This window comes from Tachysurus fulvidraco, chromosome 9 (assembly GCF_022655615.1).
Source record: "Tachysurus fulvidraco isolate hzauxx_2018 chromosome 9, HZAU_PFXX_2.0, whole genome shotgun sequence".
NCBI classification, from domain to species: domain Eukaryota; kingdom Metazoa; phylum Chordata; class Actinopteri; order Siluriformes; family Bagridae; genus Tachysurus; species Tachysurus fulvidraco.
Window position 1 is genome coordinate 28,349,019 of NC_062526.1, and position 20,098 is coordinate 28,369,116.

At 37.1% G+C, this 20,098-nt stretch overlaps 4 protein-coding genes across 4 annotated transcripts; all 4 read left to right on the forward strand.

Annotated features, from left to right (window-relative positions):
* The first annotated feature begins 2,649 nt into the window (after positions 1-2,649).
* LOC113651762 (trace amine-associated receptor 13c-like) lies at positions 2,650-3,642 on the forward strand. The gene has a single exon (XM_027160609.2). The coding sequence runs from the start codon at positions 2,650-2,652 to the stop codon at positions 3,640-3,642; it is 993 nt and encodes a 330-aa protein (XP_027016410.2).
* A 2,203-nt stretch (positions 3,643-5,845) lies between these two features.
* Positions 5,846-6,838, forward strand: LOC113651690 (trace amine-associated receptor 13c-like). Its single transcript, XM_027160534.2, has one exon. The coding sequence runs from the start codon at positions 5,846-5,848 to the stop codon at positions 6,836-6,838; it is 993 nt and encodes a 330-aa protein (XP_027016335.2).
* Positions 6,839-12,463: 5,625 nt separating this feature from the next.
* On the forward strand, positions 12,464-13,456 carry LOC113651779 (trace amine-associated receptor 13c-like). The gene has a single exon (XM_027160626.2). The coding sequence runs from the start codon at positions 12,464-12,466 to the stop codon at positions 13,454-13,456; it is 993 nt and encodes a 330-aa protein (XP_027016427.2).
* Positions 13,457-16,330: 2,874 nt separating this feature from the next.
* LOC113651694 (trace amine-associated receptor 13c-like) lies at positions 16,331-17,323 on the forward strand. The gene has a single exon (XM_027160536.2). It carries the CDS (start codon positions 16,331-16,333, stop codon positions 17,321-17,323), a length of 993 nt encoding a protein of 330 aa, XP_027016337.2.
* Positions 17,324-20,098: the final 2,775 nt, after the last annotated feature.

Here is a 20,098-nt window from a genome sequence, read left to right on the forward strand (position 1 = left end):
ACTTTAATCCACATAGATGTCTGATATGTAGTTCTTTCGAAAAACTACATTATAAATATGTTCATAAAATAAATATTTGTTAAATACTAATTTAACAGTATTCACTTTTTGGAGACTTTGGTTTTGTGAACTTTGTGTTCATATTTAATTGAGGTTTTGTGACATAAATCTGCATAATTAAGTCATTTGTTTATTTTTATCATTATTTTTTATTATTATTATTATTATTATTATTATATATTCATTTCCTTTTTCCCTCTCTTCTGATTCCATACTTCGGTAAAAGCTGCTTTGAGACAATGGGAATTGTTAAAAGTGCTATATAAATAAATTTAATTGAATTGAAATTAATATTTTTGGCATTTCTATACGAGTTACATCATGAGAAGGATTTAAGTGTGAAGCCAAAATGTCTGAGGCCCTCTAGTGACTGAATGCAGTACAATCTTATACCATTCCCATTCCCATTTTAGTAAATAAAAACAAACCAAAAATTTCATTTTCAGTAACAGCTACACAGAACATCAGCAGTTCTTTGTAGTTTTTCCAGTTTGTTGCTCATTGTGAAGCGTGATCTAGCAGGATATCCTGATATTATAAATAACAAACCATCATGAATAAATGGAAGTGATGGCATGAGCCAAGGCAGCTAACACTAACTCAGTTTCATCATAATTTGTTTAATTCAAGGCTTCAATGTGCTCACTCACCCAGACATGTCACTGCTCCAGTAAAGACCTGAGAAAGAAATTTGTAAGCTTAGCCTGATCTTCACCACAGTCCTTATTGTCAGGCAGCCATACCCAACCAAACCCTTTGTGGTAGTGGTGTATGCCTCTGGAAGTGAAAATACGGCTGTCAGGACTCGGCCCAGACTTTGGCCATGTACATTTTTTTACAGCCTTCCCCACCTTTCTGGTTTCCGAGACCTGGGTCTGGCTGAGGTGCGTCGGGGGTGCTGTCAGGACTAAGCCCGGACTATTTTTTGAAGGCCATTTGTTACCAGGTATAATGTCTGGTCACACAGACAGTACCTTTGGTTCCAGAAGACTGCTATGCTACACAAACATCTTCAATAAACACTTTTTCCTTTCACTTGGTCCAGCTTACTTTTCTTTTATGTATTAGAAGCATTCTAGTATGTTAGTGAGTCATCCAGCGAGCCAGTTTTAAGGAAAATGTAACAATACCTAATCAAGTCCATTCTAAAATCTAGATGCAAAGCTGTTTGCCTAGAGTACATCATTGAGTTGAATGTGTTACAGGCCAGAAGAACAATTTTGGGTACCTGCACACACTATACTTGACCCCAACCTGCTCCATGAGATTCATGTAAATCACCCAGAGTGTGTCATCTACCCATTGGGAGACCTTTATACTCATGGCCTCCCTGAGCTACAATCTCCACAATACATGTACTTTTCCCCGGCACTCACAAACAGGTGATAAGGCCTGAGTATATCAATAAAGAAGAATTTTATCACTTGCATCCGACTCTGCAAATGAATCATGACAATTATACAGTTAAGTGTTTAAGTATTATTTAACACTGTACTTACCACTTTAAATGAGCCTGTCTGCTGTTTATTTGTAAATCATTTATTGATAAATCACCATGCACATGTGTAAAAGATTCCTTGTAGTGTAAAAGGTAGACCCAATGCTGTTGGGCAGTATTTACTGCACATAAACTGGCTTCATGTATCTAATTTTGGGGCAAGTCGTGGCCTAATGGTTAGAGAGTCTGACTCGTAATCCTAAGGTTGTGGGTTCGAGTCTCGGGCCGACCACGACAGAGGTGCCCTTGAGCAAGGACCTCCCAACTGCTCCCCGGGTGCCGCAGCATAAATGGCTGCCAATGCTCCGGGTGTGTGTTCACGGTGTGTGTGTGTGTGTGTGTGTGTGTATTCACTGCTGCGTGTGTGCACTTTGGATGGGTCAAATGCAGAGAACGAATTCTGAGTATGGTTCGCCGTACTTGACGTCACTAATGCATTGACTCTGATTTTTGCAACTCCCATTTAAACCACAAAAAATCTTCCAGACTGCAGACTGGGAGTATATGGCACTGTAATGTCTGTGAAAACTGTGACTGATTAGTTTCTTCATACAAAAACAATCATGTCTTGAAGCCGTCATATCAGGCTTCTCCACATATGCTCCAAGTATTAAATACATTTCAGTTAGCATGTTCAATACTACTTTCCTGCATCATTACACTTTATCACACACAGATAAATTTACAAAATTTTGTCTTTTGTATGTCTGATATGTAGTTCATAAAAATAGCACCATTGTAAATATGTATATGAAAATATATTTATATTAAATATTTATTTCCCTGCATTTATTTTTTGAGAACTTTTGTTTTGTGAACTTTGTGTTCATATTTAATTGACGATTTGTGACAAATAAATCTGCATAATTACAGGTTTACTTCTTTAGCCAAATAGACCTATTTGTTCCACAGAGGCATGACATCATGTGTATTATGCTGTCACTCAAACTCAGGGGCGTACTCCACTACTAAATTATAAAACCACTAGGACTGCTTGAGCCTCAAGTCATTTTACAGTTACTATTTTACAATGTCATCCAATGTATAAAGTTTTTCTAAAACTATGTAGACATTAGAGAAATGCTGTATTGATGAACCTGACAGAGTTTAATCAGTCTGATCACTGTGATCATTTCTCCTGTCCAGAGAGATCTGTATCTCCTGCAGTTTATATCTTACTGTACGTGTGTTCAGCTGCTGTGGTTCTGCTAACAGTGTTTGGAAATCTGCTCATCATCATCTCTGTTCTTCACTTCAAGCAGCTTCACACACCAACAAACATGCTGGTGCTCTCTCTGGCTGTGTCAGATTTCCTTGTTGGTGCTTTAGTGATGCCAGCTATGTTAATGTGGGCAATCGAGTCATGCTGGATTTTTGGGAGAGATTTCTGCACTGTCTTTACTTTAGCCAGTAGTTTCCTCACAATCATATCAATCTATGATATCACTCTGATTGCTGTGGATCGATATTTGGCTCTCTCAAACCCCTTTCTCTACATGAACAGAGTCTCTGTGAGGATCACTGCTGTTGTAATTATTTTGGACCGGTTTGTCGTGGGAGTCTATGTCTTATTACTCATGTATTTCACTGAAAACTTCTCAATTTCTGTAATGTGTCCTGGAGAATGTTTAATCCTTGGGAATAAGGTTTGGTATGTAATTGATCTCATATATTCATTTATATTTCCACTTTCTGTCATAATCATATTGTATACTCGAGTTTTTGTGATTGCTAAGAAACATGCCACTGCTATCAGAGAGCTTAATAATCACACACGGCCTAAAACACAGAAAATCACCTCATACTCCATGAAATCTGAGAGAAAAGCAGCTAAAGTCCTCGGTATTTTAGTGTCTGTGTTTCTGGTGTGTTTACTTCCATATTTCATTTATAGTTTATTAGGTGATGTTATTGAACCACAGGAAGAAACAATTCAGAAACTTATTATCCTACTTTATCTTAATTCTACTGTTAATCCAGTTATTTATGCTCTGTTTTATCCGTGGTTCTGGAGGTGTGTTAAATTAATCATCACTCTTCAAATATTTAAAGAAGACTCTGCATTCATCAATGTTCTTTCTTGAAAAGTTTTTTTTTCACTCCTTTTGATGTTTAGACTTATATACAATAAACTATACATTAAACTGCTTTTACAAATCAGATAGTTAGCATTAATATAATATATATGATATATTTACTGTTATATAATAGAAACATTTGTTTTGCTATCACATGCAATGTGCTGCAATATTATACATAGGGATAGTGAGATTTTGATTTGTTTCAAAAGCATAACATAATAGAAAAAATTATATATATATATATATATATATATATATATATATATATATATATATATATATATATATATATATATAAACAAATATACTTTTTAAAAGGAATGTCCTTAATGAATTAATTTAATTCAGTTCTCATTTCATTCTTTTTGAATTCACTGCATGCTCTTTAGGCCCTGAGGCAGCAGAATGCTGCAAATCATGATGCAACCGACGCTTTCTCCACCATGTCTTCTGAAATTTGCTTGATCAGGGCATGATTCAGGGCATGGTATAACTTTCGTAAAAGCATTGGACAGTAATCATATGCTGCGTGTTTTATAGGGTAGTGACCGACTACATTTAGTCTCTGGATGGGTTTTAGTCCAGTGGTTTACGTATATTTTTAAAACTTAGATTGTGAATGTTTAAATAGTGTAAAAGTGTCATGTGAAACATTTGTGTGATATCAAATTTGGTTGAATGGATCTGTCTATTATTAAGACTTGGATGAAAAGCAAACATGTTATAAGTAATTCAGTGATTCAGGTATCACAAACTTATTCTTGCAACTATATTTTTAGGAATTAAAATATAGGAATGAAATGCCAGATGTTTATTGATAATAAAATATATATTTTTTTTTTTTTAATGAAACCCAGGCAACGATAGTCTTAAAATCGTATTTAAATAATTGTAATAGATTTTACACTATTTCATTGTACTCGGTTGTGTAAAATGTCCACTTGATTCAAACGGAAAACGTAGAAAGCACCTTTTTTGCTTCCTCAATTAAAGAAGCTCTGCATTAATCTTTGATATTCCTATTGACTCTATACATGATTTACATCATGACAAGGATTTAAATGTGAAAGCAAAATGTCTGAGGCCTCTAGTGACTGACTGCAGTACAATTTTATACCCTTCCCATTCCATTTTAGTAAAAAAAACAGACCAAAAATTTCATTTGCAGTAACAGCTACACAAATTATTTTTGAGGAATAAACAATGATATAGATTAAATATTTTTCCTTACAGTCTGTAGTAAAGACATTTGATCTGCTGTAAACTTTTGTAACAGACCATCAGCAGTTCTTTGTAGTTTGTTGCTCATTTTGTTCCATAAACCAGGATATTCTGCTATTATAAATAACTAACCATCATGAATAAATGGAAGTGATGGCACAAACTAAGGCAGCTAACACTAACTCAGTTACATAATAATTTGTTTAATTCGAGGCTTCAATGCCCTCACTCTCCCACTCAAGTCATTGCTTCAGTAAAGACCTGATAAAGCAATTTGTAAGTTTAACCTGGTCTTCACCACAGTCCTTATTGTCAGTCAGCCAGACCCAACCAAACCCAAACCCTTTGTGGTAGTGGTGTATGCCTTTGGAAAAGAAATGGGGGCTGTCCTGTCACAGTGTTTCATGGATCGGCTCAATCGTTCTCCATTTCTCTGAAGCTAATGACTTCTGATTGTAATTATGACTTTGTAATCAAGAACTGCTAGGCATCAAGTTGGCTTTGGAACAGTTTGTAGTGTAGGAGGCTGAACACACATTGATGAGTCTCACAGATCACAAACAAACCTGTTATACCTGTTTTTTGCCAACTTCCTGTTCACCCTGTCCTATCACACCAGCTCTTATAATGCCAAAGCAGATGCTCTTATTTATATTAAATATTTATTTCTCTGCATTTATTTTTTGTGAAAACTTTTGTTTTGTGAACTTTGCGATCATATTTAATTGAGGCTTTGTAACACATAAATCTGCATAATTACAGGTTTACTTCTTTTGCCATCTAGACCTATTTGTTCCACAGAGGCATGACATCATGTGTATTATGCTGTCACTCAAACTCAGGGGCGTACTCCACTTCTAAATTATAAAACCACCAAGACTGCCTGAGCCTCAAGTCATTTGATCTTTTACATTTATTATTTTACAATGTCATCCAATCTACATGGTATTTCTTAAACATTAGACATTAGAGAAATGCTGTATTGATGAACCTGACAGAGTTTAATCAGTCAGATGGCTGTGATCATTTCTCCTGTCCAGAGAGATCTGTATCTCCTGCAGTTTATATCTTACTGTACGTGTGTTCAGCTGCTGTGGTTCTGCTAACAGTGTTTGGAAATCTGCTCGTCATCATCTCTGTTCTTCACTTCAAGCAGCTTCACACACCAACAAACATGCTGGTGCTCTCTCTGGCTGTGTCAGATTTCCTTATTGGAGCTTTAGTGATGCCGCCAATGTTAATCTGGACAATCGAGTCATGCTGGATTTTTGGGAGAGATTTCTGCACTGTCTTTTCTTTAACTAATAGCTTCCTCACAATCATATCAATTTATGACATCACACTGATTGCTGTGGATCGATATTTGGCTCTCTCAAACCCCTTTCTCTACATGAACAGAGTCTCTGTGAGGATCACTGCTGTTGTAATTATTTTTAACTGGTGTGTGATGGGAGTCTATGTCTTATTACTCATGTATTTTAATGAAAACTTCTCAATTTCTGTAATGTGTCCTGGAGAATGTTTATTCATTGTGAATCAGGTTTGGTATGTAATTGATCTCATATATTCATTTATATTTCCACTTTCTGTCATAATCATATTGTATACTCGAGTTTTTGTGATTGCTAAGAAACATGTCACTGCTATCAGAGAGCTTAATAATCACACACGGCCTAAAACACAGAAAATCACCTCACACTCCATGAAATCTGAGAGAAAAGCAGCTAAAGTCCTCGGTATTTTAGTGTCTGTGTTTCTCGTGTGTTTACTTCCATATTTTATTTATAGTTTATTAGGGAATGTTATTGAACTACAGTCAGAAATTATTCAGAAACTTCTGATCATTCTTTATCTTAATTCCACCTTAAATCCAGTTATTTATGCTCTGTTTTATCCGTGGTTCAGGAGGTGTGTTAAATTAACTGTAACACTACAAGTATTTCAGACAGACTCTGCATTAATCAGTGTTCTTTCTTGAAAAGGTTTTTTCACTCCTTCTGATGTTTAGATTCATATACAATAAACTATACATTAAACTGCTTTTACAAATCAAATAGTTAGCATTAATATAATATATATGATATATTTACTGTTATATAATAGAAAAATCTGTTTTGCTATCATATGCAATGTGCTCCAATATTATACATAGGGATAGTGAGATTTTGATTTGTTTCAAGATCATAAAATAATATTAATTAATATATATGTAAAGATATACTTTTTAAAAGAAATGTCAAGAACAGCAAAAGTAAAGTTGTTTGGGCCAAAGAAGAAGTTCTTCATGAATTATATTATATTTTAATTTTATTGTATACTTTATATGATATACTTTGTTTGTTTTTGAACACTTGGATTTATTTAATAATGTGGATAATGATTCTATTCTAAATTACATTTCTGCTGTAGACACCTTTATGAAATAATAAAGAAACTGCAAAACATTTCTTTTTTTAAGACAGTCTTTAAAATATGTTAAGATTGCACTATTCTTTTTAAATCATTCGGTTGTTCATATATCAGCATATGTTTATTAATTATCTTGTTGCATCAAACAACGTTTCAGGGGTCACAGAACAGTTCACTCATATTCTACAGTAAATGTCCTTAATGAATTCATTTAATTCAGTTTTCATTTCATTCATTTTGAATTCACTGCATGCTCTTTAGGCCCTGAGGCAGCAGAATGCTGCAAATAATGATGCAACCGACACTTTCTCCACCATGTGTTCTGAAATTTGCTTGATCAGGGCATGATTCAGGGCATGGCATAACTTTCTTAAAAGCATTGGACAGTAATTATATACTGTGTGTTTTATAGGGCAGTGACAGTACATTTAGTCTCTGGATGGGTTTTAGTCCAGTGGTTTACGTATATTTTAAAACTTAGATTGTGAATGTTTAAATAGTGTAAAAGTGTCATGTGAAACACTTGTGTGATATCAAATTTGGTTGAATGGATCTGTCTATTATTAAGACTTGGATGAAAAGCAAACATGTTATAAGTAATTCAGCGATTCAGGTATCACAAACTTATTCTTGCAACTATATTTTTAGGAATAAAATTATAGGAATTAAATGCCAGATGTTCATTGATAATAAAATATATATATATATTTTTTAATGAAACTCGGGTAACGATAGTCTTAGAATCGTATTTAAATCGTTGTAATAGATTTTACACTATTTCATTGTGCTTGGTTGTGTAAAATGTCCACTTGATTCAAACTGAAAACTTAGAAAGCACCCTTTTTGCTTCCTCAATTAAAGAAGCTCTGCATTAATCTTTGATATTCCTATTGACTCTATACATGAGTTACATCAGGACAAGGATTTAAGTGTGAAGCCAAAATGTCTGAGGCCCTCTAGTGACTTGCTCCAGTAAAGACCTGAGAAAGCAATTTGTAAGTATAACCTGGTCTTCACCACAGTCCTTATTGTCAGTCAGCCAGACCCAACCAAACCCATACCCTTTGTGGTAGTGGTGTATGCCTCTGGAAAAGAAATGGGGGCTGTCCTGTCACAGTGATTCATGGATCGGCTCAATCGTTCTCCATTTCTCTGAAGCTAATGACTTCTGATTGTAATTATGACTTTGTAATCAAGAAATGCTAGGCATCAAGTTTGCTTTGGAACAGTTTGTAGTGTAGGAGGCTGAACACACATTGATGTGTCTCACAGATCACAAACAAGCCTGTGATACCTTTTTTTTGCCAACTTCCTGTTCACCCTGTCCTATCACACCAGCTCTTATAATGCCAAAGCAGATGCTCTTTCCTGCATTCACCTTCCGACCTGGAGTGGAGATATTCATTAACTGTACCAATTCCAGACAGCAGTTTCCTCACAAGCTGATTGGTCCCAGATACCTGCAGACCAGACTCATAACATGGGCTCACGCATCTGTTGTCACTGGACACCTAAGGGTTAATTGCACTTACCACCATGTCTAAATCAGATCACCACAGAAGGGAAACCCCCTGCTATCAATGTTGTAATTGAGTCTGGCTCACCACTAATGACCTGCACCAACTGCATCCATTTAAAAACTCACCACAAGATACACTGGGCCCTTCAAAATGAAAAAAAAAATATTAAAGTCATAAGTTTGCTGGACCTTCCACATCAATGGCATGTTGCTCCACCATTTTATGTCTCCTGGCTCAAGTCAATTATAAACTCTTGATGCAAAGCTGATTGCCTAGAGTACATTTAAGCTACAATCTCCACAACACATGTACACTTCCCCGGCACTCACAAACAGGTGATAAGGCCTGAGTATATCGATAAAGAAGAATTTCATCATTTGCATCCGACTCTGCAAATGAATCATGACAATTATACAGTTAAATGTTTAAATATTACTTAACACCGTACTTACCACTTTAAATTAGCCTGTCTGCTACGTATTTATTTGTATATCATTTATTTGATAAATCACCATGCACATGTGTAAAAGATTCTTTGTAGTGCAAAATGTAGACCTGCTGCTGTTGGGCAGTATTTACTGCACATGAACTGGCTTCATGTATCTAATGCACAGACCCTGGCTCTGATTTTTACATGATTGCAACTCCGAATTAAACCACAAAAAATCTTTCAGAGTGCAGACTGGGAGTGAATGTGTCACACTCAATGCAACGCCCGTGCCTCCTGAACTCCGACGCCGAGAAGCATCTCCAGAATACTAGATCTTCTGGACTACACTTCACAGAATCCAGCTGACACTGATTACACCGCCACCTGTTCCTCATCAGCCACTTTCTATATTAGCTGAACATGTACTTGACATCAGTGTGAAGTCTCGATCTGTTTCGGCAATCATTCTGAGCATTTCTTGTGTTTTTCCTAGATCCGGTTTCGATTCTGTTTTGTATCCTAGTTTTCTGATTGTTTGCTGCCTGCCTGACCTTCTGCCCGTCTACCATTTCTGCCTGCTCTCTGATATTGTGTTTTCCTGTCCTGACTCTGCCTGTTTGATTACGAGTTTACGATTAAAGCTGCAAATGGATCACCAGCCTTACGCCTCCTCGTTATAACCGTTACAGGATGGCACCGTTTTGTCTGTGAAAACTGTGACTGATTAGTTTCTTCATTCAGAAACAGTCAAGTCTTGAAGCAGTCATATCATATATGCTCCAAGTATCAAATACATTTCAGTTAGCATGTTCAATACTTCTTTCCTGCATCATTACCTTTTAATCCACATAGATGTCTGATATGTAGTTCTTGCGAAAAACTACATTATAAATATGTTCATAAAATAAATATTTGTTAAATACTAATTTTACAGTATTCACTTTTTGAAGAATTTGGTTTTGTGAACTTTGTGTTCATATTAATTGAGGTTTTGTGACAAATAAATCTGCATTATTAAGTCATTTATTTATTTTTATCATTATTTTTTCTTCTTCTTATTATATATTCATTTCTTTTTTCCCTCTCTTCTGTTTCCGTACTTCGGTAAAAGCTGCTTTGAGACAATGGGAATTGTTAAAAGTGCTATACAAATAAATTAAATTAAGTTGAAATTAATATTTTTGGCATTTCTATACGAGTTACATCATGAGAAGGATTTAAGTGTGAAGCCAAAATGTCTGAGGCCCTCTAGTGACTGACTGCAGTACAATTTTATACCATTCCCATTCCCATTTTAGTAAATAAAAACAAACCAAAAATTTCATTTTCAGCAACAGCTACACAGAACATCAGCAGTTCTTTGTAGTTTTTCCAGTTTGTTGCTCATTGTGAGGCGTGATCTAGCAGGATATCCTGATATTATAAATAACAAACCATCATGAATAAATGGAAGTGATGGCATGAACCAAGGCAGCTAACACTAACTCAGTTTCATCATAATTTGTTTAATTGAAGGCTTCAATGCCCTCACCCACCCACACATGTCATTGCTCCAGTAAAGACCTGAGAAAGCAATTTCTAAGCTTAAACTGGTTATTGTCAGGCAGCCAGTTCCAACCAAACCCTTTGTGGTAGTAGTTTATGCCTCTGGAAGTGAAAATAGGGCTGTCAGGACTCGGCCCAGACTTTGGCCATGTGCATTTTTTTACAGCCTTCCCCACCTTTCTGGTTTCCGAGACCTGGGTCTGGCCGAGGTGCGTCGGGGGTGCTGTCAGGACTCAGCCCGGACTATTTTTTGAAGGCCATTTGTTACCAGGTATAATGTCTGGTCACACAGACAGTACCTTTGGTTTAAGTTCCAGAAGACTGCTATGCTACACAAACATCTTCAATAAACACTTTTTCCTTTAACTTGGTCCAGCTTACTTTTCTTTTATGTATTAGAAGCATTCTAGTACGTTGGTGAGCGATCCAACGAGCCAGTTTGAAGGAAAATGTAACAATACCTAATCAAGTCCATTCTAAAATCTAGATGCAAAGCTGTTTGCCTAGAGTACATCACTGAGTTGTATGTGTTACAGCCAGAAGAACAATTTTGGGTACCTGCACACACTATAGTTGACCCCATCCTGCTCGATGAGATTCATGTAAATCACCCATAGTGTGTCATCTACCCATTGGGAGACCTTTATACTCATGGCCTCCCTGAGCTACAATCTCCACAATACATGTACTTTTCCCCGGCACTCACAAACAGGTGATAAGGCCTGAGTATATCGATAAAGAAGAATTTTATCACTTGCATGTGACTTTGCAAATGAATCATGACAATTATACAGTTAAGTGTTTAAGTATTATTTAACACTGTACTTACCACTTTAAATGAGCCTGTCTGCTGTTTATTTGTAAATCATTTATTGATAAATCACCATGCACATGTGTAAAAGATTCCTTGTAGTGTAAAAGGTAGCCCCAATGCTGTTGGGCAGTATTGACTGCACATGAACTGGCTTCATGTATCTAATTTTGGGGCAAGTCGTAGCCTAATGGTTAGAGAGTCTGACTCGTAATCCCAAGAGTCTCGGGCCGACCACGACAGAGGTGCCCTTGAGCAAGGCACCGAACCTCCCAACTGCTCCCCGGGTGCCGCAGCATAAATGGCTGCACACTGCTCCGGGTGTGTGTTCACGGTGTGTGTGTGTGTGTGTGTGTGTGTGTGTGTGTGTGTGTGTGTGTGTGTGTGTGTGTGTGTGTTCACTGCTGTGTGTGTGCACTTTGGATGGGTCAAATGCAGAGAACGAATTCTGAGTATGGTTCGCCGTACTTAGCCGTATGTCACGTCACTAATGCATTGACTCTGAAAAAATCTTCCAGACTGCAGACTGGGAGTAAATGGCACTGTAATGTCTGTGAAAACTGACTGATTAGTTTCTTCATACAAAAACAGTCATGTCATTTTGTGAACTTTGCGATCATATTTAATTGAGGCTTTGTAATACATAAATCTGCATAATTACAGGTTTACTTCTTTAGCCAAATAGACCTATTTGTTCCACAGAGGCATGACATCATGTGTATTATGCTGTCACTCAAACTCAGGGGCGTACTCCACTTCTAAATTATAAAACCACTAGGACTGCTTGAGCCTCAAGTCAATTGATCTTTTACATTTATTATTTTACAATTTCATCCAATGTATAATGTATTTCTTAAACTCTGAAGACATTAGAGAAATGCTGTATTGATGAACCTGACAGAGTTTAATCAGTCTGATCGCTGTGATCATTTCTCCTGTCCAGAGAGATCTGTATCTCCTGCAGTTTATATCTTACTGTACATGTGTTCAGCTGCTGTGGTTCTGCTAACAGTGTGTGGAAATCTGCTCGTCATCATCTCTGTTCTTCACTTCAAGCAGCTTCACACACCAACAAACATGCTGGTGCTCTCTCTAGCTGTGTCAGATTTCTTTATTGGAGCTTTAGTGATGCCGCCAATGTTAATGTGGACAATCGAGTCATGCTGGATTTTTGGGAGAGATTTCTGCACTGTGTTTTTGTGGATTGGTGGTGTCCTCATGAGCCTGTCTATATACAATATTGTTCTGATTGCTGTAGATCGATATTTGGCTCTCTCAAACCCCTTTCTCTACATGAACAGAGTCTCTGTGAGGATCACTGCTGTTGTAATTATTTTTAACTGGTGTGTGATGGGAGTCTATGTCTTATTACTCATGTATTTTAATGAAAACTTCTCAATTTCTGTAATGTGTCCTGGAGAATGTTTAATCATTGTGAATGATGTTTGGACTGTAATTGATCTCATATATTCATTTATATTTCCACTTTCTGTCATAATCATATTGTATACTCGAGTTTTTGTGATTGCTAAGAAACATGCCACTGCTATCAGAGAGCTTAATAATCACACACGGCCTAAAACACAGAAAATCACCTCACACTCCATGAAATCTGAGAGAAAAGCAGCTAAAGTCCTCGGTATTTTAGTGTCTGTGTTTCTGGTGTGTTTACTTCCATATTTTATTTCTAGCTTATTAGGAAATGTTATTGAACTACAGTCAGAAACATTTCAGAAAGTTTTGATCATTCTTAACTTTAATTCTACTGTTAATCCAGTTATTTATGCTCTGTTTTATCCGTGGTTCTGGAGGTGTGTTAAATTAACTGTAACACTACAAGTATTTCAGACAGACTCTGCATTAATCAATGTTCTTACTTGAAAAGTTTTTTTTTCATTCCTTCTGATGTTTAGACTCATATACAATAAACTATACATTAAACTGCTTTTACAAATTAAATAGTTACCATTAATATAATATATATGAAATATTGGACTGTTATATAATAGAAAAAAATGGATGAATGGATCTGTCTATTATTAAGACTTGGATGAAAAGCAAACATGTTATAAGTAATTCAGTGATTCAGGTATCATAAACTTATTCTTGCAACTATATTTTTAGGAATTAAAATATAGGAATGAAATGCCAGATGTTCATTGATAATAAAATATATATATATATATTTTAATGAAACCCAGGTAACGATAGTCAGAATCGTATTTAAATCGTTGTAATAGATTTTACACTATTTCATTGTGCTCGGTTGTGTAAAATGTCCACTTGATTCAAACGGAAAACTTAGAAAGCACCTTTTTTGCTTCCTCAATTAAAGAAGCTCTGCATTAATCTTTGATATTCCTATTGACTCTATACATGAGTTACATCATGACAAGGATTTAAATGTGATGCCAAAATGTCCGAGGCCTCTTGTGACTGACTGCAGTACAATTTTATACCCTTCCCATTCCATTTTAGTAAAAAAGAAAAAACAGACCAAAAATTTCATTTGCAGTAACAGCTACACAAATTATTTTTGAGGAATAAACAATGATATAGATTAATTATTTTTCCTTACAGTCTGTAGTAAAGACATTTGATCTGCTGTAAACTCTTGTAACATACTATCAGCAGTTCTTTGTAGTTTGTTGCTCATTTTGTTCCATAAACCAGGATATTCTGCTATTATAAATAACTAACCATCATGAATAAATGGAAGTGATGGCACAAACTAAGGCAGCTAACACGAACTCAGTTACATAATAATTTGTATAATTCAAGGCTTCAATGCCCTCACTCTCCCACTCAAGTCATTGCTCCAGTAAAGACCTGAGAAAGCAATTTGTAAGTTTAACCTGGTCTTCACCACAGTCCTTATTGTCAGTCAGCCAGACCCAACCAAACCCATACCCTTTGTGGTAGTGGTGTATGCCTCTGGAAAAGAAATGGGGGCTGTCCTGTCACAGTGTTTCATGGATTGGCTCAATCGTTCTCCATTTCTCTGAAGCTAATGACTTTTGATTGTAATTATGACTTTGTAATCAAGAACTGCTAGGCATCAAGTTGGCTTTGGAACAGTTTGTAGTGTAGGAGGCTGAACACACATTGATGAGTCTCACAGATCACAAACAAACCTGTGATCCCTGTTTTTTTGCCCACTTCCTGTTCACCCTGTCCTATCACACTAGCTCTTATAATGCCAAAGCACATGCTCTTTCCTGCATTCACCTTCCGACCTGGAGTGGAGATATCAATTAACAATTTGGTAGTGTCAATTTGGTAGTGTACCAATTCTAGGCAGCAGTTTCCTCACAAGCTGATTGGTCCCAGATACCTGCAGACCAGACTCATAACATGGGCTCACACATCTGTTGTCACTGGACACCTAAGGGTTAATTGCACTTACCACCATGGCTAAATCAGATCACCACAGGAGGGAAACACCCTGCTATCAATGTTGTGATTGACTCTGGCTCACCACTAATGACCTGCACCAACTGCATCCATTTAAAAACTCTCTACAAGGTAAACTGAGCCCTTCAAAATGAAAAAAATTTTTTTAAAGTCATAAGTTTGCTCTAATTTCCACATCAATGGCATGTTGCTCCACCATTTTATGTCTCCTGGCTCAAGTCCATTATAAACTCTATATGCAAAGCTGATTGCCTAGAGTACATTTGAGCTACAATCTCCACAACACATGTACACTCACAAACAGGTGATAAGGCCTGAGTATATCGATAAAGAAGAATTTTATCACTTGCATCCGACTCTGCAAATGAATCATGACAATTATACAGTTAAATGTTTAAGTATTACTTAACACCGTACTTACCACTTTAAATTAGCCTTTCTGCTTTTAGTTTGTAAATCGTTTATTTGATAAATCACCATGCACATGTGTAAAAGATTCTTTGTAGTGCAAAAGGTAGACCTGCTGCTGTTGGGCAGTATTTACTGCACATGAACTGGCTTCATGTATCTAATGCACAGACCCTGGCTCTGATTTTTACATGATTGCAACTTCAAATTAAACCACAAAAAAACTTTGAGTGCAGACTGGGAGAGAATGGCATCATTTTGTCTGTAAAAACTGTGACTGATTAGTTTCTTCATACAGAAACAGTCATGTCATGAAGCCATCATATGTATTAAATACATTTCAGTTAGCATGTTCAATACTCTCGGGGGCACGGTGGCTTAGTGGTTAGCACGTTCGCCTCACACCTATGATAGGCACAGGGTCCCCATGACCCGAGAAGTTCGGATAAGCGGTAGAAAATGAATGAATGAATGAATGAATGAATGTTCGATACTTCTTTCCTGCATCATTACACTTTATCACACACAGATAGATTTACAAAATTATGTCTTGTGTATGTCTGATATGTAGTTCATAAAAATAGCAACATTGTAAATATGTATATGAAAATATATTTATATTAAAATCTTTTTCCATGCATATATTTTTGTAAGAATTTTTGTTTTGATCTTTGTGTTCATATTTAATTGAGGTTTTGTAACACATATATCTGCATAATAACAGGTTTACTAGACCTATTTGTTCCACAGAGGCATGACATCATATGTATTATGCTGTCACTCAAACTCAGGGGCGTACTCCACTTCTAAATTATAAAACTAGGACTGCTTGAGCCTCAATTCATTTGATCTTTTACATTTACTATTTTACTATGTCATCCAATGTATAATGTATTTCTAAAACTCTGTAGACATTAGAGAAATGCTGTATTGATGAATGTGACAGAGTTTAATCAGTCTGATCGCTGTGATCATTTCTCCTGTACAGAGAGATCTGTATCTCCTGCAGTTTATATCTTACTGTACATGTGTTCAGCTGCTGTGGTTCTGCTAACAGTGTGTGGAAATCTGCTCATCATCATCTCTGTTCTTCACTTCAAGCAGCTTCACACACCAACAAACATGCTGGTGCTCTCTCTGGCTGTATCGGATTTTCTTGTTGGGGCTTTAGTGATGCTGCCAATTTTCATCTGGACGATTGAGTCATGCTGGATGTTTGGGAGAGATTTCTGCATCAGTTTTTTGTTTATTGGTGGTGTCCTCATGACCATATCAATTTATAATGTTGCCCTGATTGCTGTAGATCGGTATTTGGCTCTGTCAAACCCTTTTCTCTATATGAGTTCTATATCTAGGAGGACTATGTGCATTGTGGGTTATTCAAACTGGTGTGTGTGTATTATGTATATGACAGCATTTTATTATTTCAACGGAAGCTTTGAAAATTCTGTAATGTGTCCTGGAGAATGCTTATACATTGTGAATGAGATTTGGACTGTAATTGATCTCATATATTCATTTATATTTCCACTTTCTGTCATAATCATATTGTTTAGTCGAGTTTTTGTAATTGCTAAGAAACATGTCACTGCTATCAGAGAGCATAATAATCACACACGGCCTAAAACACAGAAAATCACCTCACACTCCATGAAATCTGAGAGAAAAGCAGCTAAAGTCCTCGGTATTTTAGTGTCTGTGTTTCTGCTGTGTTTACTTCCATATTGTATTTACAGTTTAATAGGTTATGTTATTGAACTACAGTCAGAAACAATTCAGAAAGTTTTACTCATCATTTGTCTTAATTCCACCATTAATCCAGTTATTTATGCTCTGTTTTATCCGTGGTTCAGGAGGTGTGTTGAATTAATCATAACTCTGCAAATATTCCTGACAGACTCTGAATTTATCAATGTTCTTTCATGAAGTTCTTTCATGAAATTTTGTCACTAATTTTTAGCATGTGGATGACATTTGGTCTGTTATTGATCTTGTAGTAACATTAATATTTCCACTTTCTGTCATAATCACATTGTATACCCGAGTTTTTGTGATTGCTAAGAAACATGCCACTGCTATCAGAGAGCTTAATAATTACACACGGCCTAAAACACAGAAAATCTCCTCATACATGAAATCTGAGAGAAAAGCAGCTAAAGTCCTCGGGATTTTAGTGTCTGTGTTTCTGGTGTGTTTACTTCCATATTTTATTTACAGTTTATTAGGGAACGTTATTGAAATACAGATAGAAACATTGTGGACGGTTTTGGTTGTGGTTCATCTTAATTCCACAATTAATCCAGTTATTTATGCTCTGTTTCATCTGTGATACAGGAGGTGTGTTAAATTAATCAAAATTCTACATATTTATAAATTTTATTATATATAAGCATATATAAGATGTATGCTATTATGCTATTATGTTATTATATATAACCCATTTTTTGCTCTGTATTATATGCAGTATATTATAGAGTATAATAAATTATATATTTGTGGTGGAGATTAAATAAATTAATTTATTTATTTATTCATTCAAAGTTCAGATAAGCGGTAGAAGATGAGTGACTAAGTGAGATTTATTTATTTAATATCTCCTGTAGTAACCTTTATGGAATAAAGAAGCAGTCATACCATTGAGTCAGAAAGGACAGTTTTATTGGTTTATTAATCAATTAGCTGCACTCACGCATCACAGGCAACTAGAAATTTCCCTAAACCATTCATGAACACACAAAACACAGAACAAAAAGGAGAATATAATGGAAACCAAAAAGAACACAGCGTATCAGCAACACCTGGACGAGACGCACACATGAAGCGCAGTTCGATACAAAACGTCTTCAAAAAGAGCTTCCCTCAAGTGTGTGCCACGCTCACTGAAAGCTAAGCCAGGGGTAGTGGCCGTGGCCTGCCGACTGGAGTTCTGCGTGGAAATAGTGCAAACTCAGCCCCCCACTTTGCACGTTACTCTCCCCTTTTATCTCCACCCGATTATGAATGACCGCAGGTGTGCAGGGGTGGAGCCTAACCTGGGAGGAAAAAAAAAGGAAGAGACCAAGTCAATATAAATTGAAAACACCACACTAATGTAAGAATAAAGGCTTAGGCCGTAACAATACTAAGACAGAAAATATTCAATTTAATTGTTATTTTTTATTATTAAAATTTTACTTTATCATACTCAGTGCAGTCAGTGGCTCTGGTTAGAAATGAAGCTGGTGAAGTTACAACACACACACGCTGGGTCACAGGTTGCAAACCATTGAAAGCTAAATCCTTCGATGTACGATGGTGAACTCGGGAAAATACTGGTAGAAAAGATAGTATCAGGTTAGTATATACAGCATATAATTGCAGCTAGCATTTATGGGACCAGACAGTGTGTTTGAGAGCATCATTTATGTGGTGAGGCGATGAGGGGTGCCAGATGATGGTGATTAGAATTTGGGTGATGAGGATCTGGTGTGCTGTGTGAGGGGAGAAGCTGGCAAATACGTGAAAGTACCCCACTGAGGGTTCTTCACCAGGTCCTGTGAGGGGAGAAGGAACCGGGGACTCAGCTTTTTTGCAGGGGAGGCGAAGGCAGATGTTCTTTGTAGACAGCCAGACTTTGTCCCTGACCTTGATGTTGGGTGTCAGGGCATGATGACATGCTGGCACCTGACAGCCTCCTGCAGGTGATGGTGAGCTAAGTCCCATACCCTCTAGCTCTCTTGGAACCAGTGCTGAACAGAAGGGACTTCTGATGTTTCTTCCATCCAGCAGAACATAGGAGGTTGGTAGCCGAGCACACAATGGAAAGGTGTTAAGCTGGTTGCTTGCTGATGTAGTAAGTTCTGTGCGTACTCAGCCCAAGGGAGGAACTGGCTCCAAGAACTCTGGTGGTTATGGCAGAAGGTTTGGAGGAAACGGCCAACTTCTTGGATCTTGCGTTCAGTTTGGCCATTGGACTACGGGTGGTATCCCAAGGATAGACTTATGGTCACATCCAGGAGTTTAAAAAAGGATTTCCATACCCTGGAAATAAACTGAGGACCTCTGTCAGACACAATATCTTGGGGTATGCCGAAATATTGAAACACATCCTGAAATAACAGTTCTGCACTTTCCATGGCCATGCGCAGGCCCTTAAGGGGTATGAGTCTTAGCATTTTGGAAAAGCGGGCTTCTACCAAAAAAATGCAGTTGTTACCTTGTGAGACTGGGAGATCTGTAGCGAAATCTTCTCCCAGATGTGACCAGGGACAACAAGGAATAGGTTGAGGATGAAGTTTTCCACTGGGATGATGATGTGGTGTTTTTGCCATCGCACAATCCTTGCACCCACTTTTGAACCTTCTGATGTTCTGAGCCATGTTGGGCCACCAGAAGCGATGTTTAAGCAGCAAGAGGGTTTGTTGTATGCCGGGGTGACAATGCCTGGAGAGGTATGTGCCTTAATAATCAAAGGTATATGGTGAAGTAATACCAAATACCTCCTGGAAATAGACGGCCGGTAGGTCGGTGGGCGTGCCGGACCATGGGAAGAGGGGAGGCTGGAAGCCCAGGACACACTGAAAGGGAGTCAGGCCGGTGGCGGGTTTGATGAGGGAGTTTTGTGCATACTCTGCCCACATCAGATATTTGCTCCACTTCGTCTGATTATTTTGGCAGTATGAGTGGAGGAAGCGGATGATCTCCTGGTTTAACCACTCCGTC